Source organism: Uranotaenia lowii, chromosome 3 (genome assembly GCF_029784155.1).
Source record: "Uranotaenia lowii strain MFRU-FL chromosome 3, ASM2978415v1, whole genome shotgun sequence".
Classification (NCBI taxonomy): Eukaryota; Metazoa; Arthropoda; class Insecta; order Diptera; family Culicidae; genus Uranotaenia; species Uranotaenia lowii.
This window is the reverse complement of record NC_073693.1, coordinates 267642836-267667377: the sequence shown is the minus strand read 5'-3', so window position 1 is coordinate 267667377 and position 24542 is coordinate 267642836. Positions and strand designations below refer to the sequence as shown.

General features: G+C 40.1%; 11 protein-coding genes across 12 annotated transcripts in view; 5 read left to right on the top strand and 6 right to left on the bottom strand.

Annotated features, from left to right (window-relative positions):
• The window catches only part of LOC129754924 (diacylglycerol kinase eta-like), a 453200-nt gene that overhangs the window by 33706 nt on the left and 394952 nt on the right, over positions 1–24542 (top strand). The window lies entirely within an intron of this gene.
• On the bottom strand, positions 2817–3227 carry LOC129753392 (histone H3). The gene has a single exon (XM_055749210.1). It carries the CDS (start codon positions 3225–3227, stop codon positions 2817–2819), a length of 411 nt encoding a protein of 136 aa, XP_055605185.1.
• LOC129754930 (uncharacterized) lies at positions 3450–15765 on the top strand. The gene is made up of 5 exons (XM_055751197.1): positions 3450–3735; positions 8218–8262; positions 8929–8931; positions 10453–10797; positions 15452–15765. Exons 1-5 carry the CDS (start codon positions 3450–3452, stop codon positions 15763–15765), a joined length of 993 nt encoding a protein of 330 aa, XP_055607172.1.
• LOC129754946 (histone H4) lies at positions 9930–10268 on the bottom strand. The gene has a single exon (XM_055751212.1). It carries the CDS (start codon positions 10239–10241, stop codon positions 9930–9932), a length of 312 nt encoding a protein of 103 aa, XP_055607187.1. The 5' UTR covers positions 10242–10268.
• On the bottom strand, positions 14831–15247 carry LOC129754940 (histone H3). The gene has a single exon (XM_055751207.1). It carries the CDS (start codon positions 15239–15241, stop codon positions 14831–14833), a length of 411 nt encoding a protein of 136 aa, XP_055607182.1. The 5' UTR covers positions 15242–15247.
• Positions 16661–17035, bottom strand: LOC129753391 (histone H2B). The gene has a single exon (XM_055749209.1). It carries the CDS (start codon positions 17033–17035, stop codon positions 16661–16663), a length of 375 nt encoding a protein of 124 aa, XP_055605184.1.
• LOC129754944 (histone H2A) lies at positions 17356–17733 on the top strand. The gene has a single exon (XM_055751210.1). The coding sequence runs from the start codon at positions 17359–17361 to the stop codon at positions 17731–17733; it is 375 nt and encodes a 124-aa protein (XP_055607185.1). The 5' UTR covers positions 17356–17358.
• On the bottom strand, positions 18997–19407 carry LOC129753390 (histone H3). The gene has a single exon (XM_055749208.1). The coding sequence runs from the start codon at positions 19405–19407 to the stop codon at positions 18997–18999; it is 411 nt and encodes a 136-aa protein (XP_055605183.1).
• On the top strand, positions 19620–19931 carry LOC129754938 (histone H4). Its single transcript, XM_055751205.1, has one exon. It carries the CDS (start codon positions 19620–19622, stop codon positions 19929–19931), a length of 312 nt encoding a protein of 103 aa, XP_055607180.1.
• LOC129754942 (histone H2A-like) lies at positions 22066–22449 on the bottom strand. Its single transcript, XM_055751209.1, has one exon. The coding sequence runs from the start codon at positions 22438–22440 to the stop codon at positions 22066–22068; it is 375 nt and encodes a 124-aa protein (XP_055607184.1). The 5' UTR covers positions 22441–22449.
• LOC129753389 (histone H2B) lies at positions 22762–23136 on the top strand. Its single transcript, XM_055749207.1, has one exon. It carries the CDS (start codon positions 22762–22764, stop codon positions 23134–23136), a length of 375 nt encoding a protein of 124 aa, XP_055605182.1.

Sequence of the window (24542 nt, the reverse complement as noted above, 5' to 3'; positions counted from 1 at the left end):
AGGTGGCATTCTTCCCTAATGAAAATATAGAGAACTGGTCTAGCTCATTTAATTACTAAAATATGAAGAACCGAAATTTTTTCCATAAGCTTCCAATAATAAAAATATTTAGATATGTGATGTTCAAATGTTCGTGTTTTAATCCAATTTTCGAAGAAATAAATACAATGTTACGCTAAACTTTTAATAATCAATTTTTCGTAGTAATTTAAATGTAGGAATTTTATTTAAATTTATTATAATAAAAATAATTAAAATCATTTTCATACATTACAAATCATCACAAATTTACAAACGAGTGTAGAAGTAAAACAATGAATAAGTAAACAAATACCTATAATTTCATGCTGCGACTCAAACCAAGCAATTGTCAAAATTATTCTTTTTTTAAAAGTAATCAACTGTTTTCATATTAGCCATTTTGTTTTTAAAATTTTTCGTTCACCTGAGGAATTGTGTTTAAAATGGACTTTCAAAAGTATAAACAATAAATCAAACAACAGAACAAACTAAAATATAATTTAAAAATAACTAACAAACTCACAAGAATAAATTTGAAAATTATTATCGTGAAAAGTTTAATATTCGATCATACCTTATTCGAATAAGGTTATAGAACAACTGTTTGTAAACAAACAGATCTACATAAATTTCATGCATAGTTTAAAATTTAAATAAATGAAAAAAAAAGACAGCCGTTTCTATTTTCAAAATAGAATAATTTTTCTGAAGGCCATATTCCTAAAGAATTTAAAAATTTTGTATTCGTGTCTTTAGTAAACTTGTGAGTCTACAAAAAATACAGGAATGTTTATACAAAGTCATATGAAATTCATCTATAGGTTTAATCATTCTAAAATGTCAAAGAAATGACAAAAAAATAATTAAAGCTGTTTTTTAATTTTGAGACCCTAGATTAGTATTTTTTTTTAAATAAGTTAATTCTACATTTAAGTGGTGATAGTAGTTCTTTTTCTTGTAAACTTTTGAGTTTCTTTGAATTTGACACCTTGTTCGCCCACTGTTCAACTAAGTTTTTGCCGAAATGCTTAACATTTGTTTTCAGTCCAGCTTGATTCTTCAGAATCCTATATAATTTGTCTTTCTGAGAACCTCATGTTGAGGAAAATTCAAAATTATGTTGAACAAATAACTATATCTTTTTCACTAATTTGATATCCACATTTTTTGCATCACAAATCTTGAAATATCTTAATTTTTTGGTATCCTAAACTTTGATATGCTGTTAAATAAGTCATAGAACTGTGAATTGTTCTGTGTGGCCCATATTTTGTTTTACTTTTTAAATCAAAATTCAAAATTTAGATCGTGATTTCCAAATTATGCAGAAAAAAACTCCAAATGATGCAAATACAATGTTTGTTTAATGGTTTAAAAAAACCCCTTCAACAACATATTTAAAAAATGAATTTGATTTTTTTTAATGTATTGATTTTGGTAAACGACAGTTTTAACACTCTTGGTAAAAGTCCAGTTAAATATTTAAAATGATAGAATATTACATTTGAACATTCTCTGTTTTCTTACCACGGCCATAATGATGACTGATTGGTTGAATGTTCTGTTTTATATACCATTTTCCTATTTTTGGAGAGCATGATTTAAAAACATCCTAAAAAATTGTATTATACTTCCATTATAGTATCGTTAACCCCAGTTTTTTTGTACACATAGCTATTTTGTGTAGCACGATTTCTTAGAAAATTTTAGAAAATGTGATACTATCCATAAAATAATATTGTTTAAAATTTGGGCATATTTTGACGAAATAAGACAGTCAAAGCTTTGAACAAACCATAAATTTATGACCGAGGAAAACGGGAAAAACCGAGAATTTAAAAATGAAGAAGTTGTGGCCACCCTGTAAGATATGAATGCTTCAAGCATAATTAACATGTATAATCGCTTTTCTTTTTGGATACTCTAACTTTTTTTTTCAACTGTTGTGTCCAACTTACTGTAGTCTGCTTTGAGGTGTTGATTTTGATGTACGTGTTGCATGAAAAGTTGTATGAATATCACAATAAGATATAGTTCCTATAATATTTTTTGTATGAGCAAATCTACTGCGTCCAATTTATTTGATCTTTTGTAGAATAGCCCAATTTAATATTTGTCTCATCACGTCGTATGGTCATAATTAATTGAGATGTCATTAATTCCAGTTTGTGATGGTATTTCTTATGAATCCCACCACCTTACTGGCCTTCATCTTCCAAACATCATCGGGCGTTAGGGTTCGCTTACCAAGAACTTTTAGTCGATGAGTCATAAATATCCACAGTCGCACATCAAGTGCTCTGTAGTTTCTACTTCAATTTTAGAGAACCGGCACGTCTCGTCCATTACTGAGCTTGCCAATTTTTTAAAAGTACCACTACTGCACGGAAAATGCCATGTTCTGTAACTGTTTTCAGATCACTTTTCAAAAGGTCACGAATTTTCATTGGGTCGGGCTTTTTGAATCCTCTGGATTGCCTAGCACCAATGCCGTTGAAATTTTATTTTTCGATTTCCCCAAGTTTTTGTTCACTGTTAAGTGCACAAGTTGATACTCCACAGAAAGGTTTCGGCCCAGTCATTGGCTTTTTAGATCCTCTCCTAGCTAGCAGATCTGCTCTTTCATTTCCGTCTATGCCGCAGTGACCTGGAACCTGGTTTTGTATTGATAATTGATTTAAAACGTAAATACAATCCCATTCAAGCGTTCTGTGACTACCTCTTTGAAACAGAGTCAGTGGTCCTGAAAAGGACCGTTTGTATGGGTAAAGGCAAACCAGGTACAGCGAATTCATTTAAGCACGTTCTCCTCGGATACGACGAGCCAGTTGAATGTCCTTTGGCATGATCGTGACACGCTTGGCGTGGATGGCACACAGATTGGTGTCCTCGAACAGACCAACCAGATAGGCTTCGCTAGCTTCCTGCAAAGCCATGACGGCCGAGCTCTGGAAACGCAGATCGGTCTTGAAATCCTGAGCGATTTCACGAACCAGACGCTGGAAGGGCAACTTGCGGATCAGCAGCTCGGTGGATTTCTGGTAACGACGGATCTCACGCAGAGCAACGGTTCCTGGCCGATAACGATGAGGCTTCTTGACTCCTCCGGTGGCTGGAGCACTCTTACGAGCAGCCTTAGTGGCCAGCTGTTTGCGAGGAGCTTTGCCTCCGGTGGATTTACGAGCGGTTTGCTTGGTACGAGCCATTGTTGTTCAAACGGTTGAATGGGAATAATTGAATGAAACAAACTGGCATCCCTTTTTATACCGGAAAAATGAATAAATTTCCCCCTCCACTTTCTACCGACAAAACTGAAATCCAAAATGGCGTCTACTTTCAACGCACGGTATAAAAGGAGACCGTAAACGACAGGCAGGCATCAGTTTCGATTCGATCGTTCGAAAGCAACCTAACTCAAATCTTCAACAATGACTGGCCGAGGCAAGGGAGGAAAAGGTCTAGGAAAGGGTGGCGCCAAGCGTCATCGCAAGGTTTTGCGTGATAACATCCAGGGAATCACCAAGCCCGCTATCCGTCGTCTGGCTCGTCGTGGAGGAGTCAAGCGTATCTCCGGTTTGATCTACGAGGAAACTCGTGGTGTTCTGAAAGTGTTCCTGGAAAACGTGATCCGTGACGCTGTTACCTATACTGAACACGCCAAGCGGAAGACCGTCACTGCCATGGACGTCGTCTATGCCTTGAAACGCCAGGGACGCACTCTGTACGGTTTCGGAGGTTAAATCATGGAATCAATGCTATCAAAACGGTCCTTTTCAGGGCCACCAATCGTTTTTCAAGGAGTTTTGCGAATCTTCTCTGTATCGTTCCAATTTTAGTATATGTTCAACTTCATTACATAATGAAACCGGTTGTCCTATGCCTTGCAAGGAAAATTTGGTGTTATTTTGTCCAAATTAAATCCATTAGTTATATACAGCTATAATAAGACCCAAATTTTTATATGCCTCTTAGTATGGAGGACTAAACGTGTACAAGCACGGAAGAAATTAGCGAAGCTTCAACAAATAACGGCGCTATCTTTAACTGATGCCTTGCTAATCACATTAAACGAGGCTCTAATAAACTACTGAATATTCAGCCACTACATCAATTAATTAAGTTAGTGGCAGAACGTAGAGACTTGAGACTCTCATAATACAAATTTCTCTTAGATGAGGATCTTACAGGAAATGTTACTCCAAGCTAGTATGGAAGTGTATTGTCGCACTAAGAAACCTGGCCATAAGGAACAGAGTATTTTTCTGGGTATCAAGGAACGAAGAAGCAGATCAGCTAGCTAGGGAAGGATTTCAAGTCCTGTTGAAAATGGAGCTCAAGAACTGGGAAAGCATCATTAATGTTTTCAATTGGAGAACAGCAGAGGGAGCAGCTCAGGGAAAAAGATTCATTGAACCAAACGTACGACTCACAAAAAACATGTTGAACTTAAATAAGCACGAGTTAAGTACTTACACAGGTCTTTTGACCGGACATTGCCCTACAAAAGAGCATCTCTAAAGGATGAACATTACTCAAAACAATAGCCCAACTACTACTTACAGTGGAAAAAAATGCTCGCTGTTTGAACCTATCCAAATATAACTTTCATAACTTTCATTGGATATTCTTTTTATTTAAATTAATACTTCATCAAAATGCCATAAATCAATGGAACATTACATATATCTAAATACAATAAAAAGCATCAATAAACTCTTAGAAAACACATTTGTCGTCCTGAAAAGGACGGTTTGGGTGTAGGTAGAGACAATTGCAGTTTAAGCCTTCTTTTCGGTCTTCTTGGGCAGCAGAACGGCTTGAATGTTGGGCAAAACACCTCCCTGAGCGATGGTGACGCCCGAGAGCAGTTTGTTCAACTCCTCGTCATTGCGGATGGCCAGCTGAAGATGACGCGGGATGATACGGGTCTTCTTGTTGTCACGAGCGGCGTTTCCTGCCAATTCCAGCACTTCAGCTGCCAGATATTCCATGACAGCGGCCAGATAGACGGGAGCTCCAGCTCCGACACGTTCTGCGTAGTTGCCCTTGCGGAGCAGACGATGGATACGACCAACTGGGAACTGAAGTCCGGCACGAGATGATCGGGACTTTGCCTTTCCCTTGACTTTTCCTCCTTTGCCGCGGCCAGACATTTTGTTGAGATGAGTTTAGAGTAGCTTTACACAAACGAAACGACGAATGTAGAATGTTGAAAACGGAAAGAGGGTCGGTGCTTATATACTTTTGGCAACCCTGAACGCATGCAGGTATACGCATGAGTCATAAAGCAAACGAGGGAAAAGCCTACCCTCGAAGCAACTCGAAATGAAACAGATAAATGTGGAAAACGTAGGGTAAACAGGCGGACTCGACGATTGGAAAGACCGTTTCGCATGAGTTTTGCCTGCTTAAAAGCAGCTGCAATCCAAGCCGGATTCATCAGTTTCGTTTCGAATCTTACCCAAACAACTCGACAATGGCACCGAAAACCAGCGGAAAGGCCGCCAAGAAGTCCGGCAAGGCCCAGAAGAACATCGCCAAGGGAGACAAGAAGAAGAGGAAGGTCCGCAGGAAGGAATCCTATGCTATCTACATCTTCAAAGTGTTGAAGCAAGTCCACCCTGATACCGGAATCTCGTCCAAGGCCATGAGCATCATGAACAGCTTCGTCAACGATATCTTCGAACGTATCGCTGCTGAATCCTCTCGGTTGGCTCACTACAACAAGCGCTCGACCATCACATCCCGCGAAATCCAGACTGCCGTCCGTTTGCTGCTTCCGGGAGAGTTGGCCAAGCACGCCGTCTCTGAAGGAACCAAGGCTGTCACCAAGTACACCAGCTCCAAGTAAACTGACACAGCTGTGTAAAGCTATGATTAAAAACGGCCCTTTTCAGGGCCACAAAACATTTTGTATTGAGAGTTGTGCTACTTTTACTTTTTAAATAACGATTTAGTTTATTGTAGATTTTTTATAAGTATTTGTTGCAGGAAGTGAAGTAAACATCAAGCTAGATTCGATTGAAATTTCTAAACTATACAGCTTCACAATGAGGGAAGCAGGATAGACGCATCAGTTTAAAACCAACGAATTCAAAAGTCGACAACGAATGTTCATATAGCCGATTTAAACTTCTGAGTTTTCTTAGAAATGTACCTTTTGGGTTGAATAACTCGCCGAAATGTTTCCAAATGACGATGATTATTGCATGATAATCTCTCGTGAATAATTTTTTTAGTTTAATTTAGTCAAACCCTATATAAAAGAAATAGTACACTAAGAAGGAAAACAGGGAACAGCTGAAGTTTTCACTTAAAACTCAACATAATAAATGCAGTAAACATCCATCAAGATTTGATTGAAATTTCTGAAAAAAATAGGAACAACTTAATTATAGTGAAACAGATAGCCTCGGTTTGATAACATATAAAAAATTTAAATACAACGATTCAAAAAACGACATCTACAAATGGCGTCACGGCATCGCCAACTATATGAGATTATTGGACATATGTTTTGTGTTCAATAAAAATAAAAATATAACAATTTCGGGCTTTAAGATAACGTCAAATTACAATGTTAAATTTCCAGTCGAACCTTTCATTCAATTTCCAATATGAAAGGTTCTCATGCCGCATTCGGTCATGTGCCATTGTTGTAAACGGAAGCCACCATTTTGTCCAAGATGGCGTCAAATTTTGATAAGCGTCTGTTACAAACCAAGTTCACTCAATTCAAATGGTTTGAATACTGTCAATGTTTTCCGTCATTCAAACTAAGGAAAACGAATTTGAAAGTCCAGTAATAAAAGGTCTTTCGTAAGTAACATTTATTCACATCAAGAGTCATGAGATGAAAACTCTTATGCAATAACCATCGTCATTTGGAAACATTTCGGCGAGTTATTCAACCCAAAAGGTACATTGCTAAGAAAAATTCGAAGCTTTAATCAGCTATATGAACATTCGTTGTCGACTTTTGAATTCGTTGGTTTTAAACTGAGTCCTCTGTTTTGCTTCCTTCGTTAACAAGCTGTATAGATTAGAAATTTCAATCGATTCTCGTTTGATGTTTACTGCTTTTCCTGCAACAAATACTTATGAAAAATCTACATTCAACTAAATCGTTATTTGAAAAGTAAAAGTAGCACGACCCTCTATTCAAAAAGTTTTGTGGCCCTGAAAAGGGCCGTTTAAAAACATAGCTTTACACGTCAGTGCAAATTTACTTAGAGCTGGTGTACTTGGTGACGGCCTTGGTTCCTTCAGAGACGGCGTGCTTGGCCAACTCTCCCGGAAGCAGCAGACGGACGGCAGTCTGGATTTCGCGGGATGTGATGGTCGAGCGCTTGTTGTAGTGAGCCAGCCGAGAGGATTCAGCAGCGATACGTTCGAAGATATCGTTGACGAAGCTGTTCATGATGCTCATGGCCTTGGAAGAGATTCCGGTATCAGGGTGGACTTGCTTCAACACTTTGAAGATGTAGATAGCATAGGATTCCTTCCTGCGGACCTTCCTCTTCTTCTTGTCTCCCTTGGCGATGTTCTTCTGGGCCTTGCCGGACTTCTTGGCGGCCTTTCCGCTGGTTTTCGGTGCCATTGTCGAGTTGTTTGGGTTAGATTCGAAACGAAACTGATGAATTCGGCTGGGGCTGCAGCTGCTTTTAAGCAGGCAAAACTTCTGCAAAACGGTTATTCCACTCGTCGATTCTGTCTGTTTCCCCTATGTTTCCCACATTTATCTGCTTTATTATACGCTGCTTCGAGGGTAGGCTTTTCCCTCGTTTGCTTTATGACTCATGCGAATACCTGCATGCGCTCAAGGTTGCTCAGAGTATATAAGCACCGACCCTCTTTCCGTTTTCAACATTCTACATTCGTCGTTTCGTTTGTGTAAAGCTACTCTAAACTCAACTCATCAAAATGTCTGGCCGCGGCAAAGGAGGAAAAGTCAAGGGAAAGGCAAAGTCCCGATCATCTCGTGCCGGACTTCAGTTCCCAGTTGGTCGTATCCATCGTCTGCTCCGCAAGGGCAACTACGCAGAACGTGTCGGAGCTGGAGCTCCCGTCTATCTGGCCGCTGTCATGGAATATCTGGCAGCTGAAGTGCTGGAATTGGCAGGAAACGCCGCTCGTGACAACAAGAAGACCCGTATCATCCCGCGTCATCTTCAGCTGGCCATCCGCAATGACGAGGAGTTGAACAAACTGCTCTCGGGCGTCACCATCGCTCAGGGAGGTGTTTTGCCCAACATCCAAGCCGTTCTGCTGCCCAAGAAGACCGAAAAGAAGGCTTAAACTGGAATCACCTCTTTTTACAACCAAACCGTCCTTTTCAGGGCGACAAATACATTCTCTAAGAGTTGATTGATGCTTTTAAGTGTCTTAGAATTTTACCATGTGAAGAAATGTGTTTTTATTATAATTCATTATTTCATTATTTATTATAATTCAAAGTAGAATTGTTAAACAGAATAGAAAGTATTGATTGATGGAAAGATCAGAGCTAGAGCGCTTTGTGCAATGCTTTTGCTTTATGGACAGTTTCAATTACTACATGTAAGAAGAATGTAATTTTAAAATAGTCATTTCCATTCTGTTACTTGAATCAAATGACCCTCGCGATTTCCCTGATGAACAATTTGGTTTACGTCATGAACATTCTACTACACATCGACTTTTGAGTGTAGCTATATGATGGTTAACGCTAGCAAATTGGAAAGTTATTCAACTGGTGTTGCTTTTATAGATATTGAAAGGCCTTTGACATTGTTCGGCACAAAGGTTTAGTAGCTAAACTAGCTCGTTTAGATTTTTCTGTACATCTCACCAAAACTATTCGAAATTACTTGACGAGCCGAACTTTGCATGTGAGCTATTCATGCTCTGAAAGGACACCCATTAGAGCTGGTGTCCCTCAGGGCAGTATACTTGAGCCAATTTTTTTTAGTATTTTTACTTCTGATCTTCCTGATGTACCAGAAGGAAATGGTAGAAGATTATTTGCTGATGACACTTTGCTTCAGCCAAAGTTCAAAATTTACGAGTGGTTTACAGTTTACAACAAAATTTAATAAACTTTTTGAATTACTTGGAAAATTTCTCCTAACGCTTCTAACTCAACTTATTTTATTTCCCCATAAAAAAGAGCTGAATTTTTAAAACCTTATGATAACTATCCCATAACTTTGAATGGAGTTTTATAAGAATGGTCTGATCACGTGAAGTACTTGAAATTCACACTTTGGTGATTCTGTTTCCTCGATCAGATGTTCGTGAGTTATCCAAGTGTGGCCATTCCTTAAGCGTCATTTTTCCGTTGTCAGTTATATTTCTTTCAGTTTTATATTCTACTGCTTGCGCCAGTTTTGATCATGCTGCAGCATCAATTCCTTTCTCAACCATTCTAGCGCGTCCGCTTTAGGTTTTTTTGTTATGTGTATCTCTTCATTTCTGCCCAAGTTCGCAAGTCGATCCGCCTCTTCATTTCCGGAAATACCCATGAAACTTGGAATCCAGACTATCGTAACGTTCTTCAGGATTTTGCTGTGTAGTATGTTTTGAGTGATTGGATGTTTGATTCCGGATGCCAAGGCCGTTAACACGCTGGCTGAGTCTGTATACAAAACAGTGAGAGTATTTGCTTGTTAGATTGCTTTGTCAATAGCTATAGCTTTTGCAAAAATTCTGACAGTGAATCTTACAAATCGTTTCTAAACTGCTTCAAATCAACTTATATGAATATGGTACATTGGCCCCCATACTTTGCTTGCAAAATCAAACCTCGATCACACCAATCTGAAGTACAGGCTCTGATGGTGTATGGATCGTCCAAAACCTCTTTCGCCGAAAGATTTGTAGCCCTGAAAAGGGCCGTTGGGTTGTTTTGAGTTTGAGGCAGGTATAATTTAACCTCCGAAACCGTACAGAGTGCGTCCCTGGCGTTTCAAGGCATAGACGACGTCCATGGCAGTGACGGTCTTCCGCTTGGCGTGTTCAGTATAGGTAACAGCGTCACGGATCACGTTTTCCAGGAACACCTTCAGAACACCACGAGTTTCCTCGTAGATCAAACCGGAGATACGCTTGACTCCTCCACGACGAGCCAGACGACGGATAGCAGGCTTGGTGATTCCCTGGATGTTATCACGCAAAACCTTGCGATGACGCTTGGCGCCACCCTTTCCTAGACCTTTTCCTCCCTTGCCTCGGCCAGTCATTGTTGAAGATTTGTGTTAAGTTGCTTTCGAACGATCGAAACGAAACTGATGCCTGCCTGTCGTTAACCGTCTCCTTATATACCATATTTCCAGGGTAGACGCCATTTTGAATGTCGGTAGAAAGTAGAGAGGGAAATTAATTCATTTTTTCGGTATAAAAAGGGATGCCAGTTTGTTTCATTCAATTATTCTCATTCAACCGTCTGAACAGCAATGGCTCGTACCAAGCAAACCGCTCGTAAGTCCACCGGAGGAAAGGCTCCTCGCAAACAGCTGGCCACTAAGGCTGCTCGTAAGAGTGCTCCAGCCACCGGAGGAGTCAAGAAGCCTCATCGTTATCGGCCAGGAACCGTTGCTCTGCGTGAGATCCGTCGTTATCAGAAATCCACCGAGCTGCTGATCCGCAAGTTGCCCTTCCAGCGTCTGGTTCGTGAAATCGCTCAGGATTTCAAGACCGATCTGCGTTTCCAGAGCTCGGCCGTCATGGCTCTGCAGGAAGCTAGCGAGGCCTATCTGGTTGGACTGTTCGAGGACACCAATCTGTGTGCCATCCATGCCAAGCGTGTCACCATCATGCCAAAGGACATCCAGCTGGCTCGTCGTATCCGAGGAGAGCGTGCTTAATTTCTAACCAATGAATGATTTTGGCTTATTCTTACCCAAACGGCCCTTTTCAGGGCCACTGAATGGTTTAAAAAGAGGAAGTTTCCACCTTTTCACTTACAAAATGGAGAAAAATTATTTGTTTTAAAAGTGAGTTTGGAGTAGCTCCAAATAACATTCAGCCTTTGTTGAACTAGATACCCGTCATAATTCATTTAGACTCTCATGAGATTTGATTCAAACGAATCGGTTACTACTTCTTCGATACAGTTTATTGGTGTGGGACAAAAATTTAGTAGATATATAGTCTAGTTTCTATTTCAAATGCTCTTCGCTCTTTTCAACACCTCTAAAATTTTCTCCCAATCTTTAACTCTTCTATAACTTGTTATACCTCGTCGATAAATTCGCATTAGCATTTCATTCATTTTAAGCTAATATTTCAAATCACAGGATTCCGGTTTCAGCTTACTACGTATATGACGCTGCTTTAGATCAGCAGGGTGGCTAGCGAACCGGGAAAACCGGGAATACCGGGAAAAACTTTGGAATTTCATCTCGTCATCGGGAAACCGGGAAAAAACCGGGAATTTCGGCACCTCACCGGGAAAATTGTCATGTTTGAGATTGTTTCACGGAATTTCAAAAATATTTTCAAAATTATTTCAAAATTTAAGAATAGTTTTTGGCAGTCTTGATATAGATTTATCTTAAACGCTTATTTTCGTTCATTAGTAAACAAAGTTTGAATCGCTTTTTTAACAATTTCGGTGCAATATGAGATATCTATTTTTTTCGGTCTCCGCAAGTACAAGCATAATTCCAATGTTGTAAATTTAATAATGAAACTATTATCGACAAAACTTACTACAGTCGAACCTGGATAAGTGAGAGTCCATTTTTTCTCGTTTATATGTTTTATATAAAAATTGTATCGAAAACAAGCTCGTGCCGAAATGATTTTAAGTTTTGTAAGACAAATCCCCATTCAAGTTGACAAGCTGATTTGATGTTATGTTTCGATGTATTTCTTTACATTTTTCTATACAAACTCTACTTTTTTTTTCTAGAACTCTATAAAAATCCTAGAAAATTTCGCAGTGGCTCAAAAGTCCTACATTACAGTTTCAAGATCAATTGACCTCATTTTTTTAGCAAAACTATTGAAATTGTGGAGCAAAACAACGAATAGAGGCCAATTTCTTTAGATTCGTTTTAAAAAATCATAAAAAAATTTGATACGAAAAGACTACGTGTTAGAAGACGCCAAAATATTTGTCATGATTTCTAACCGTTAAACAAGTTGTGGGATACAATTGTTAGAAATTTGAGGCCCTTTACAATAATTATTTTAATTCACGATGTTTTTTTTATTTAAAAAAAACAGTATATTAAATGGGAAAATCATCATTTATAACCGAAAAAAACCGGGGAAAAACCGGGAAAAACTTTGGAATTTCAAAGCGGAAAATCGCTAGCAACCCTGGATCAGGGAACATTGCAGCTTTCCTTCAAACATGCCTTTTAATTTCCAATTTTAACTCCTATCGAGCTTAAGTCATTTTAAATTCACCTACCATGCGATTCAATGCTTCTATAATTATTAACGTACTGTGTCCCTTACAATGAATTCTTCACAAACCGAACTCTTAAAAATGGCATTAAGGGAAAACAATTAAAACACTCAGTATCTAAAACACAGATTTCCTATTCGATTGATTACAAAACTAGCAAGCTTACACGGAAAAAGACGAGCTGATTACAGGTATTGGGATGTTTAGGAACTGAAAGTACGATAGATTGTAGCAAAATGCTAAAGAAAATGAAATGTTATTCTAATGCAATGTTTTGCAATGTGCACAAAACCTGGTCGAAACTGATTGACATAAAGCTTCATGAGTAAAACTCTCTAAAAACATAATTTGTCGCCCTGAAAAGGACGGTTTGGGTGTAGGTAGAGACAATTGCAGTTTAAGCCTTCTTTTCGGTCTTCTTGGGCAGCAGAACGGCTTGAATGTTGGGCAAAACACCTCCCTGAGCGATGGTGACGCCCGAGAGCAGTTTGTTCAACTCCTCGTCATTGCGGATGGCCAGCTGAAGATGACGCGGGATGATACGGGTCTTCTTGTTGTCACGAGCGGCGTTTCCTGCCAATTCCAGCACTTCAGCTGCCAGATATTCCATGACAGCGGCCAGATAGACGGGAGCTCCAGCTCCGACACGTTCTGCGTAGTTGCCCTTGCGGAGCAGACGATGGATACGACCAACTGGGAACTGAAGTCCGGCACGAGATGATCGGGACTTTGCCTTTCCCTTGACTTTTCCTCCTTTGCCGCGGCCAGACATTTTATTGAGATGAGTTTGAAGTAGCTTTACACAAACGAAACGACGAATGTAGAATGTTGAAATCGGAAAGAGGGTCGATGCTTATATACTCTTGGCAAACCTGAGCGCGTGCAGGTATACGCAAGAGTCACAAAGCAAACGAGGGAAAAGTCTACCCTCGAAGCAGCGTAGAATGAATCAGATAAATGTGGGAAATATAGGGGAAACAAACAGAATTGACGATTGGAAAGACCGTTTTGAATGAGTTTTGCCTGCTTAAAAGTAGCTGCAACCCAAGTCGAATTCATCAGTTTCGTTTCGAATCTTACCCAAACAACTCGACAATGGCACCGAAAACCAGCGGAAAGGCCGCCAAGAAGTCCGGCAAGGCCCAGAAGAACATCGCCAAGGGAGACAAGAAGAAGAGGAAGGTCCGCAGGAAGGAATCCTATGCTATCTACATCTTCAAAGTGTTGAAGCAAGTCCACCCTGATACCGGAATCTCGTCCAAGGCCATGAGCATCATGAACAGCTTCGTCAACGATATCTTCGAACGTATCGCTGCTGAATCCTCTCGACTGGCTCACTACAACAAGCGCTCGACCATCACATCCCGCGAAATCCAGACTGCCGTCCGTCTGCTGCTTCCGGGAGAGTTGGCCAAGCACGCCGTCTCTGAAGGAACCAAGGCCGTCACCAAATACACCAGCTCCAAGTAAATTGGCACTGCTATGAATGATCTCCAAACGGCCCTTATCAGGGCCACAACGCTTTTTTTTTAGAGTTATGCTTCTACGTCTTTTCAAATTTGAGTTCGAATGTTTTTATTCCCGAAGCTTAATGGCAATATCGTTAGTAATTTTAGTGAAATCTTTTGAAGCTATTGATTTACTCAGTGTAAGCTACGCTTTTTGACCTAAGATGGTGGTTTGAATTTTTGCCGTAGTACAATACGAGTATAAAATCGAATGCCTTCGAAACAGGATTGGAAATTGACGGAAGTGATGTGTTAGGAAATTAAGCCCCTGTCCGACTAAAGAGGCAATCCGACACTATGTTTAGACACCCGAAAGACGTAGTTGGCAATTCGTTGGTAAGTCATTATACTTTATTGATTGTGTTGAGATTTTTACATTGATTTGCATTGATTTTCAAAGAACCGATCGATATTCCCAACGATATTGCTAATTTCCTTCTTTCCTTAGTAGAGCACGAAAACAAATTGTCCCCCTGGGGTAAGAGTCCGGGCAATAGTATCTTGGCTGCTAGCACATCTGTATTCGCAGATGGCGCAAAAGTGCTGATGGACATATTCGCGAATAATAACACATTAAGGATCGTTAAAAAAACTTACGCCCGAATACATCGAAATTGGACATTCCCTCTCTCTCAGAATCCACTAGACAAAATTCGAGAAATTTAGAGTCTTTGTGAATTTGTGTACAATTTGAATCTTATCATCTGCCTTTTGGCTTGAATTTATCGCCTGATAGTATTCAAAGAATGATGCCATCCGCAACATAATGGTTTCCAAAGCTAAAACTTCGATAAAAAGCAATACCTCCCCATTATAATTCATGACTGGCTCTTTGAAATAGTTTCAGTGGTCCTGAAAAGGACCGTTTGTATGGGTAAATGCAAAACAGGTATAGCGAATTCACTTAAGCACGTTCTCCTCGGATACGACGAGCCAGCTGGATGTCCTTTGGCATGATAGTGACACGCTTGGCATGGATGGCACACAGATTGGTGTCCTCGAACAGTCCAACCAGATATGCCTCGCTAGCTTCCTGCAGTGCCATGACGGCCGAGCTCTGGAAACGCAGATCGGTCTTGAAATCCTGTGCGATTTCACGAACCAGACGCTGGAAGGGCAACTTGCGGATCAGCAGCTCGGTGGATTTCTGGTAACGACGGATCTCACGCAGAGCAACGGTTCCTGGCCGATAACGATGAGGCTTCTTGACTCCTCCGGTGGCTGGAGCACTCTTACGGGCAGCCTTAGTGGCCAGCTGTTTGCGAGGAGCTTTTCCTCCGGTGGACTTACGAGCGGTTTGCTTGGTACGAGCCATTGCTGTTCAGACGGTTGAATGAAAATAATTAGATGAAACAAACTGGCATCCCTTTTCATACCGGAAAAATGAATGAATTCCCCCTCCACTTTCTACCGACATTCAAAATGGCGTCTTATTTTGAAAGATGGTATATAAGGAGACCGTTAACGACAGGCAGGCATCAGTTTCGTTCTAACCGTTCGTTAACAACCTAACTCAAATCTTCAACAATGACTGGCCGAGGCAAGGGAGGAAAAGGTCTAGGAAAGGGTGGCGCCAAGCGTCATCGCAAGGTGTTGCGTGATAACATCCAGGGAATCACTAAGCCCGCTATTCGTCGTCTGGCTCGTCGTGGAGGAGTCAAGCGTATCTCCGGTTTGATCTACGAGGAAACTCGTGGTGTTCTGAAGGTGTTCCTGGAAAACGTGATCCGTGACGCTGTTACCTATACTGAACACGCCAAGCGGAAGACCGTCACTGCCATGGACGTCGTCTATGCCTTGAAACGCCAGGGACGCATTCTGTACGGTTTCGGAGGTTAAATTATGCCAAATCAAATTCATGATATCAAAACGGTCCTTTTCAGGGCCACCAATTGTGTTTTGGAGGAGATTAACTTGAGTTTTCCTTATCGTTTGACACATGAAAAATGAGGAGTTAGGCAAAACTTCTCTGTATCGTTCCAATTTTAGTATATGTTCAGTTTAATCAACGTTAAGTTCAAACAGGTTTTTAAGAAAAAGATCAAGCAAGTTTTGTTATAATGCCATGTTGTATAAATTTGGTATCATTAGCCTGAGTAAAGTAGGAAAAATGGATTGCCTCAAAACAGTTACTTTTAAGCATTGTTTGAATTTAACATTTCTTTTTCCGTTTATATCTTAAAACGAAGAAACAACTTATGGTGTTATTTCATAATGAATATTTCATCTTAAACAATTGATAGCTGCTATAATTGTTATGCTTACGATATTTCTTGAAAACTTTCTGGTGAACTTTTAACCCAAAGGTTAAACGCTTGATTTAATGAGGAATCTATCTTGGCCTCTTATGACATTCACGCAAAAAAAAATCATCGATGCTTAAAGGGCGAGATATTCCCTGTTTTTTTCTTTTCAAAGAAAGACAATCCTAACATTGTGCGTTTACCTTTTGGTATAAAATATATGCCTGATAGTTTTCTAGAGAAGAAGATTACTCTTGTAAATTTTGAGCTCGATCAAGGATAGTAACTACTAACAAGCATATGCCTCAGCAACTATAATCATTGAAGATGATGCAATCTGTTGAAATATGGCAATATGTAAATGAAGTATATTTTGAGAGAATATTATAAATTTAATAACAAATTGAAAAGCTAATTTGACAAAACTCTTACGCAAAATACGTTGTGGCCCTGAAAAGGGCCGTTTGGGTATCAATTGGAATCAAACCAATTTACTTGGAGCTAGTGTACTTGGTGACGGCCTTGGTTCCTTCGGAGACGGCGTGCTTGGCCAACTCTCCCGGAAGCAGCAGACGAACGGCAGTTTGGATTTCGCGGGATGTGATGGTCGATCGCTTGTTGTAGTGAGCCAGTCGAGAGGATTCAGCAGCGATACGTTCGAAGATATCGTTGACGAAGCTGTTCATGATGCTCATGGCCTTGGACGAGATTCCGGTATCAGGGTGGACTTGCTTCAACACTTTGAAGATGTAGATAGCATAGGATTCCTTCCTTCGGACCTTCCTCTTCTTCTTGTCTCCCTTGGCGATGTTCTTTTGGGCCTTGCCGGACTTCTTGGCGGCCTTTCCGCTGGTTTTCGGTGCCATTGTCGAGTTGTTTGGGTTAGATTCGAATTGAAACTGATGATTTCGGCTTGGATTGCAGCTGCTTTTAAGCAGGTAAAACTCATTCAAAACGGTCTTTTCAATCGTCAATTCTGTCTGTTTCCCCTATGTTTCTCACATTTATCTGTTTCATTCTACGCTGCTTCGAGGGTAGACTTTTCCCTCGTTTGCTTTGTGACTCATGCGTATACCTGCACGCGCTCAGGGTTGCCAATAGTATATAAGCATCGACCCTCTTTCCGATTTCAACATTCTACATTCGTCGTTTCGTTTGTGTGAAGCTACTTCAAATTCATCTCAACAAAATGTCTGGCCGCGGCAAAGGAGGAAAAGTCAAGGGAAAGGCAAAGTCCCGATCATCTCGTGCCGGACTTCAGTTCCCAGTTGGTCGTATCCATCGTCTGCTCCGCAAGGGCAACTACGCAGAACGTGTCGGTGCTGGAGCTCCCGTCTATCTGGCCGCTGTCATGGAATATCTGGCAGCTGAAGTGCTGGAATTGGCAGGAAACGCCGCTCGTGACAACAAGAAGACCCGTATCATCCCGCGTCATCTTCAGCTGGCCATCCGCAATGACGAGGAGTTGAACAAACTGCTCTCGGGCGTCACCATCGCTCAGGGAGGTGTTTTGCCCAACATCCAAGCCGTTCTGCTGCCCAAGAAGACCGAAAAGAAGGCTTAAACTGGAATCATCTCTACTTACAATCAAACCGTCCTTTTCAGGACGACCAATCAAGTCTCAAAGAGTTTTGCGATGCTTCCAATGTTTTCCAACGTCATGGCAGTTCAAGATAACATTTCGGCAAGTTCTTTTGTCTGCTTGGATTAGGCTATGTTTGATTATGGAAATTTTCGTTCATTCGTATCCGTTTCTGGCTTCGGGTTAGTTGAAAGTTCAAAACCTACAGCGGACATCGATTTTATTTCTTTGAGAGACACCAGATAAAGATAAAGACTGCTCACCGTTTCTAGAAAGTCCACTAAATTATATTATAAATACCAGTCTGTTAGAAGCAGTATGAAGGCAGTTTTTAATCTTGAAAAATTATATTTTCTTGCTCTACAGAATATTCTTCTATATATCAAATAATTTAAGTCAAACAAACAGTGTTCAGAATTTACTGAATCAAAAAGTTGAAAACTGATCATAATTGATCTGAACACTTAATATACTGTAATAATATAATTTGAATGTGAACAAGTGGAAGAATGTGGAAAAAGTTGGTATTAATAAAATGGTTCTCGAGAGGTTCAAGAACTATTCAAATTACAAAATGCAGTAAACAAAATATGGTTCATTTACTTATGTAGCGGAAATAACCCAACTGTTCCCTTTAGAAGTGTTTTGGGTTTCTGGTTATTTATACATCAATGATAAACAACTGTCAAGCATCCAACTGCAACGACACGTGTTCCGCCATTTTGCTTTTTTAAATTTCGACGCTTTCTTTTACCAGGATGGCCAACGGTTTAATGGCGTGCATACCAAAAAAAGAGACTAAAACTTATTAACTCTGTTTGAAAAATCATATAGTTTGGTTTGGTGTTTGAATTAGCAAATTCTGAATAAGGGTGAATGTTTAAATTTGGGGAGCAAATGCAAAGCTTTTAGATACATTAGGCAACTAGAACTGTGATTTTTGGTATGAGACCATCTTTGTTGTCTGTTGTTGTCGGAAACCTGAGACAGGCTCAGTGTCTTCCGAATAAAACGGGGGACGCAAAAACCGTCTCGAGACGAACTGTCGCCTCGTGTAGACTAGCCTTTAAACCGATTCCGGATCAAATTTTTTAACAGAGAAACTAAGCATTTTATACTTACCTGTAAGGTATGCGCTGCATTCTTGAATGGAATGATTCATGATATTCTCTTTGAAATAGTTTCAGTGGTCCTGAAAAGGACCGTTTGATGTAAGTAGATGCAAAACAGGTACAACGAAATCGTTTAAGCACGCTCTCCTCGGATACGACGAGCCAGCTGAATGTCCTTTGGCATGATGGTGACACGCTTGGCATGGATGGCACACAGATTGGTATCCTCGAACAGTCCAACCAGATAGGCCTCGCTAGCTTCCTGCAGAGCCATGACGGCCGAGCTCTGGAAACGCAGATCGGTCTTGAAATCCTGAGCGATTTCACGAACCAGACGCTGGAAGGGCAACTTGCGGATCAGCAGCTCGGTGGATTTTTGGTAACGACGGATCTCACGCAGAGCAACGGTTCCTGGCCGATAACGATGAGGCTTCTTGACTCCCCCGGTGGCTGGAGCACTCTTACGAGCAGCCTTAGTGGCCAGCTGTTTGCGAGGAGCCTTTCCTCCGGTGGACTTACGAGCGGTTTGCTTGGTACGAGCCATTGCTGTTCAGACAGTTGAATGGGAATAATTGAATGAAACAAACTGTCATCCCTTTTTATACCGGAAAAATGAATGAATTCCCCCTCCACTTTCTACCGACATTCAAAATGGCGTCTTATTTCGAAAGATGGTATATAAGGAGACCGTTAACGAAAAGCAGGCATCAGTTTCGTTTCAACCGTTCGTTAACAACCTAACACAAATCTTCAACAATGACTGGCCGCGGCAAGGGAGGAAAAGGTCTAGGAAAGGGTGGCGCCAAGCGTCATCGCAAGGTTTTGCGTGATAACATCCAGGGAATCACCAAGCCCGCTATCCGTCGTCTGGCTCGTCGTGGAGGAGTCAAGCGTATCTCCGGTTTGATCTACGAGGAAACTCGTGGTGTTCTGAAGGTGTTCCTGGAAAATGTGATCCGTGACGCTGTTACCTATACTGAACACGCCAAGCGGAAGACCGTCACTGCCATGGACGTCGTCTATGCCTTGAAACGCCAGGGACGCACTCTGTACGGTTTCGGAGGTTAAATCATGGAATCAATGCTACCAAAAACGGTCCTTTTCAGGGCCACCAATAGTTTTCCAAGGAGTTTTTCGAATCTTCTCTGTATCGTTCCAATTTTAGTATATGTTCAGTAGACTAGTTCACTTTTCGGCTTTTTTCGCTGATCGCAACGCCACTTACAGGGTTTGATCCTCAATCATTTTCAAGTACTCTGGTCAAATTTGAACTCATTTGAGTAAGTTTCCGGCGTGCGCTAGGAGATTTATTGAAAAAAGTCCATTTTTCTGGAAAATTTTCGTAGATGTGTTCTAGCAAGCTGTTGTTAATATAAATTGATAATTTTATAGTGCTCGGTGATTGGTATGACAAGCATTCGTATGGACCTGTTTTAGATAATTGACTAAATCAAACCGAAAAAATTTAAAAATTCGTAAACTACCAACTTTTACAGAAAATTTACTTACAAGTTGAGAGCTTAAAATCAGTAGTAAATAGAAAAAAAATATTTTCGAAATTAACTTTTCATAAAAAGATAGCCTTATTTATAACCTTTAATTTGATGTATAACACTTAATGATCGCAAGAGTGCTAGCAAAGTTATTCAAATATCTATGCAACAAATTTGATTTGATAAAACATTTTTGATTCAAGTTTGCTCCACACCAACTTGTGCACAAGAAAGGATATTTTATTCAATCAAGTACCCCATGACGGGGCCAGGAGTTAAAAAAAGCGCGCGCTTTGATCAAGTTGTAAGCAAGTCCTCTTGATGCCACGTTTTGCAGGTTGCATGATGCTAAAACTTGAATGGAGACAACATTATGATTCAAAGAATGTGATGTGAATGTTTGAATATCTTTGCTTGTACTGTAGCGATAATTAAGTGTTATACATCAAATTAAAGGTTATAAATAAGGCTATCTTTTTATGAAAAGTTAATTTCGAAAATATTTTTTTTCTATTTACTACTGATTTTAAGCTCTCAACTTGTAAGTAAATTTTCTGTAAAAGTTGGTAGTTTACGAATTTTTAAATTTTTTCTGTTTGATTTAGTCAATTATCTAAAACAGGTCCATACGAATGCTTGTCATACCAATCACCGAGCACTATAAAATTATCAATTTATATTAACAACAGCTTGCTAGAACACATCTACGAAAATTTTCCAGAAAAATGGACTTTTTTCAATAAAACTTCTAGCGCACGCTGGAAACTTACTCAAATGAGCTCAAACTCGGCCAGAGTTCTTGAAAATGAATGAGGATCAAACCCTGTAAGTGGCGTTGTGATCAGCGAAAAAAGCCGAAAAGTGAACTAGTCTAATGTTCAGCCTCTTATTTTTCCTATTTTCACCTGAATAGGAATAAGAAAGCTCAAGATTCCTGATTTTCAAATATGAAAAAAGAGATGATCAAACGTTCAGTGTTCTTCTATGTATCGGAAATGACTACCAGGGACATCGGAGTACTGACGACAGTTCAAACTTGAGTAATATTAAAAAAAGACTAGCACTACAGTACATAAACAGTAAATTTGAGAGAACAACTTATTTTTTAAAGGAACATTCGATAATGATACAAATCTGACGAATAATCAGATCGGCAAAAGCGTTCATAAGACGAATAAGTCGGAAAAACTGTCCCTACCAATTCTAAAGAAGTGATTGTGGTAGAGAAATTATTCAAATGAGTCTGTGGCACCTTTATATCACACTTTGATATTATTCATTCAGAATGGAGGTAGTACGAAAGCAAATTTAGAATGTCCTGCATTTAATAAAGTTAGAGGTTCAGAAACTGCAGGTATAAATATTCAACTGAATATCGGGATGATGGTCGCTAAATATTTGCCAACGTTTATTGAAACAATATCTATTTATTTCTGAATTTCTTGACTACTGTCCTACAGACTGATTGTTTAAGATTAGCTTATAATTAAATTACACAGCAGTTGAGTTAGGTGACGTCACGGATTGCACATTTAACCTTACATTTAGTAACATGATAATCAAACAAGTGCAAATATATATCTCAGTACTGTTAGTAAGTAGAAAATATCAACTGTATATCAATAATTTAAAAGCATCAACCAACTCTTTGAAAACATATTTGTCGCCCTGAAAAGGGCGGTTTGGTTGTGAGTAGAGATGATTCCAGTTTAAGCCTTCTTTTCGGTCTTCTTGGGCAGCAGAACGGCTTGGATGTTGGGCAAAACACCTCCCTGAGCGATGGTGACGCCCGCGAGCAGTTTGTTCAACTCCTCGTCATTGCGGATGGCCAGCTGAAGATGACGCGGGATGATACGGGTCTTCTTGTTGTCACGAGCGGCGTTTCCTGCCAATTCCAGCACTTCAGCTGCCAGATATTCCATGACAGCGGCCAGATAGACGGGAGCTCCAGCACCGACACGTTCTGCGTAGTTGCCCTTGCGGAGCAGACGATGGATACGACCAACTGGGAACTGAAGTCCGGCACGAGATGATCGGGACTTTGCCTTTCCCTTGACTTTTCCTCCTTTGCCGCGGCCAGACATTTTGTTGAGATGAGTTTGTAGTAACTTTACACAAACGAAACGACGAATGTAGAATGTTGAAATCGGGAACGGGGTCGGTGCTTATATACTCTTGGCAACCCTAAGCGCGTGCAGGTATACGCAAGAGTCATAAAGCAAACGAGGGAAAAGTCTACCCTCGAAGCAGCGTAGAATGAAGCAGATAAATGTGGGAAACATAGGGGAAACAGACAGAATTGTCGATTGGAACGACCGTTTTGAATGAGTTTTGCCTGCTTAAAAGCAGCTGCAACCCAAGCCGAAATCATCAGTTTCGTTTCGAATCTACCCCACAACTCGACAATGGCACCGAAAACCAGCGGAAAGGCCGCCAAGAAGTCCGGCAAGGCCCAGAAGAACATCGCCAAGGGAGACAAGAAGAAGAGGAAGGTCCGCAGGAAGGAATCCTATGCTATCTACATCTTCAAAGTGTTGAAGCAAGTCCACCCTGATACCGGAATCTCGTCCAAGGCCATGAGCATCATGAACAGCTTCGTCAACGATATCTTCGAACGTATCGCTGCTGAATCCTCTCGGCTGGCTCACTACAACAAGCGCTCGACCATCACATCCCGCGAAATCCAGACTGCCGTCCGTCTGCTGCTTCCGGGAGAGTTGGCCAAGCACGCCGTCTCTGAAGGAACCAAGGCCGTCACCAAGTACACCAGCTCCAAGTAAATCTGCACTGCTGTGTGAAGCTACGCTTTCAAACGGCCCTTTTCAGGGCCACAAAACATTTATGTTAAGAGTAAGAAGAAAATTTCATTTCAATTTTTTTATCATCATTTAAATCACATGCAAAACTTCAGAGAATCGCATAACACATTAAGGACCGCAAAGAAATCTAAGCCCGAAAACAACAAAGTTTGGCGTTCTCTCTGTCTCTTAACTCAATGGTCAAAATTTTACAAATTAAGTATCTTTGAGTTAACGAAAGTGTTATTTACAATTTTGTAGAGTGAAGTGTCTGTATAAAATGTATCACATTTGAGTTACGTTACTTAGTAAAGCGCACACGCGTCAAGCGAAAAATTAAGATATTTCTTAGTTGATCCGCCATGTGTTAGATACAGCAGTTAGTATGCTGGTGTCGGCCATTTTGAACTTCTGGTAGCTTCACACTCGTGTATTTGATTGTGTTTAAGCGCGATGTCTTTACAAAAATGGATGCATGCATGCTCGAAAAGTCAATAGATTATCTTCGCAGTTCCAGTTATAGTTTCCAAAGAAGATGATTATACCTTTATTAATTCAAGCGTTTGCCTTTTGGGTTAAATATTGCGCCTGATAATTTTCTATTAATAGTTATTATTGTTCAAGGCAAAATACTCCAGGATCTATAACTGTATCATATCAACCATTATATAGGCATTCTGGATTTGGCTTGAAAGTGCGCTAATCAAACTATCCCGAAGTTGTTTCTTGCTCTTTTTTCAACTTGTTTGAAGCTTGGTTTGCAACTGCAACGAACATAAATATTACAGGGCTATTGACGTGTTTGATAAACACAAAACATACCGGCACTAAATATATTCCTTTTCATACCACCAGAGTCAAATGACGTAAGTCATTTTTTCTTTAAAAAAAACCTCTTGACACATTCCACCGTGATGTGAAATCGCTTTTCCGGACTTTTCTGGACTGTTATCATTCTAGAAGTCAATTTACTGGAAAATGAAAAGAAAGCAAACGGCCGCAAATTTAATTTTCTTCAGAACGAATATATTGTGGGAAATTAAAAATTTAAGTTGTTTGTGTTGCGTTCGATTACGTTTGTGACGTGAATTCATGCTAGAATGGACCATCTTTGACTTCAGTACTTTTTGCATTGATTTCCTGTTCTCACTGTGGAAAAGAGACATCGGTGTCTTCAAACAAGTTGTAGAGAAAATAATTACCCCCAATTTGACGTGCATAACTTTTGGATTGAACAACAACGAACAAAGTAAAACCTTTTTAAAGTTATAACGTGAATTCACTCAGTTTTAAAAGAACAGGGTAGTGGGCTGAATTCATGTCACGAAATTTCAAGTTATCCTGAACCATTCTGTAGAGCCTTCATATTTTATGGATATTTTAGAAGT

Coding starts and splice junctions, on each gene's coding strand:
- LOC129753392 (XM_055749210.1), bottom strand. CDS start 3,227: ATGGCTCGTACCAAGCAAACCGCTCGTAAATCCACCGGAGGCAAAGCT.
- LOC129754930 (XM_055751197.1), top strand. CDS start 3,450: ATGACTGGCCGAGGCAAGGGAGGAAAAGGTCTAGGAAAGGGTGGCGCC. Junction 3,736..8,217: donor TGCCTTGAAACGCCAGGGAC/GCACTCTGTACG, acceptor CGCAATGACGAG/GAGTTGAACAAACTGCTCTC. Junction 10,798..15,451: donor CAATCTGTGTGCCATCCATG/CCAAGCGTGTCA, acceptor TCAAATCTTCAA/CAATGACTGGCCGAGGCAAG.
- LOC129754946 (XM_055751212.1), bottom strand. CDS start 10,241: ATGACTGGCCGAGGCAAGGGAGGAAAAGGTCTAGGAAAGGGTGGCGCC.
- LOC129754940 (XM_055751207.1), bottom strand. CDS start 15,241: ATGGCTCGTACCAAGCAAACCGCTCGTAAGTCCACCGGAGGAAAAGCT.
- LOC129753391 (XM_055749209.1), bottom strand. CDS start 17,035: ATGGCACCGAAAACCAGCGGAAAGGCCGCCAAGAAGTCCGGCAAGGCC.
- LOC129754944 (XM_055751210.1), top strand. CDS start 17,359: ATGTCTGGCCGCGGCAAAGGAGGAAAAGTCAAGGGAAAGGCAAAGTCC.
- LOC129753390 (XM_055749208.1), bottom strand. CDS start 19,407: ATGGCTCGTACCAAGCAAACCGCTCGTAAGTCCACCGGAGGAAAGGCT.
- LOC129754938 (XM_055751205.1), top strand. CDS start 19,620: ATGACTGGCCGCGGCAAGGGAGGAAAAGGTCTAGGAAAGGGTGGCGCC.
- LOC129754942 (XM_055751209.1), bottom strand. CDS start 22,440: ATGTCTGGCCGCGGCAAAGGAGGAAAAGTCAAGGGAAAGGCAAAGTCC.
- LOC129753389 (XM_055749207.1), top strand. CDS start 22,762: ATGGCACCGAAAACCAGCGGAAAGGCCGCCAAGAAGTCCGGCAAGGCC.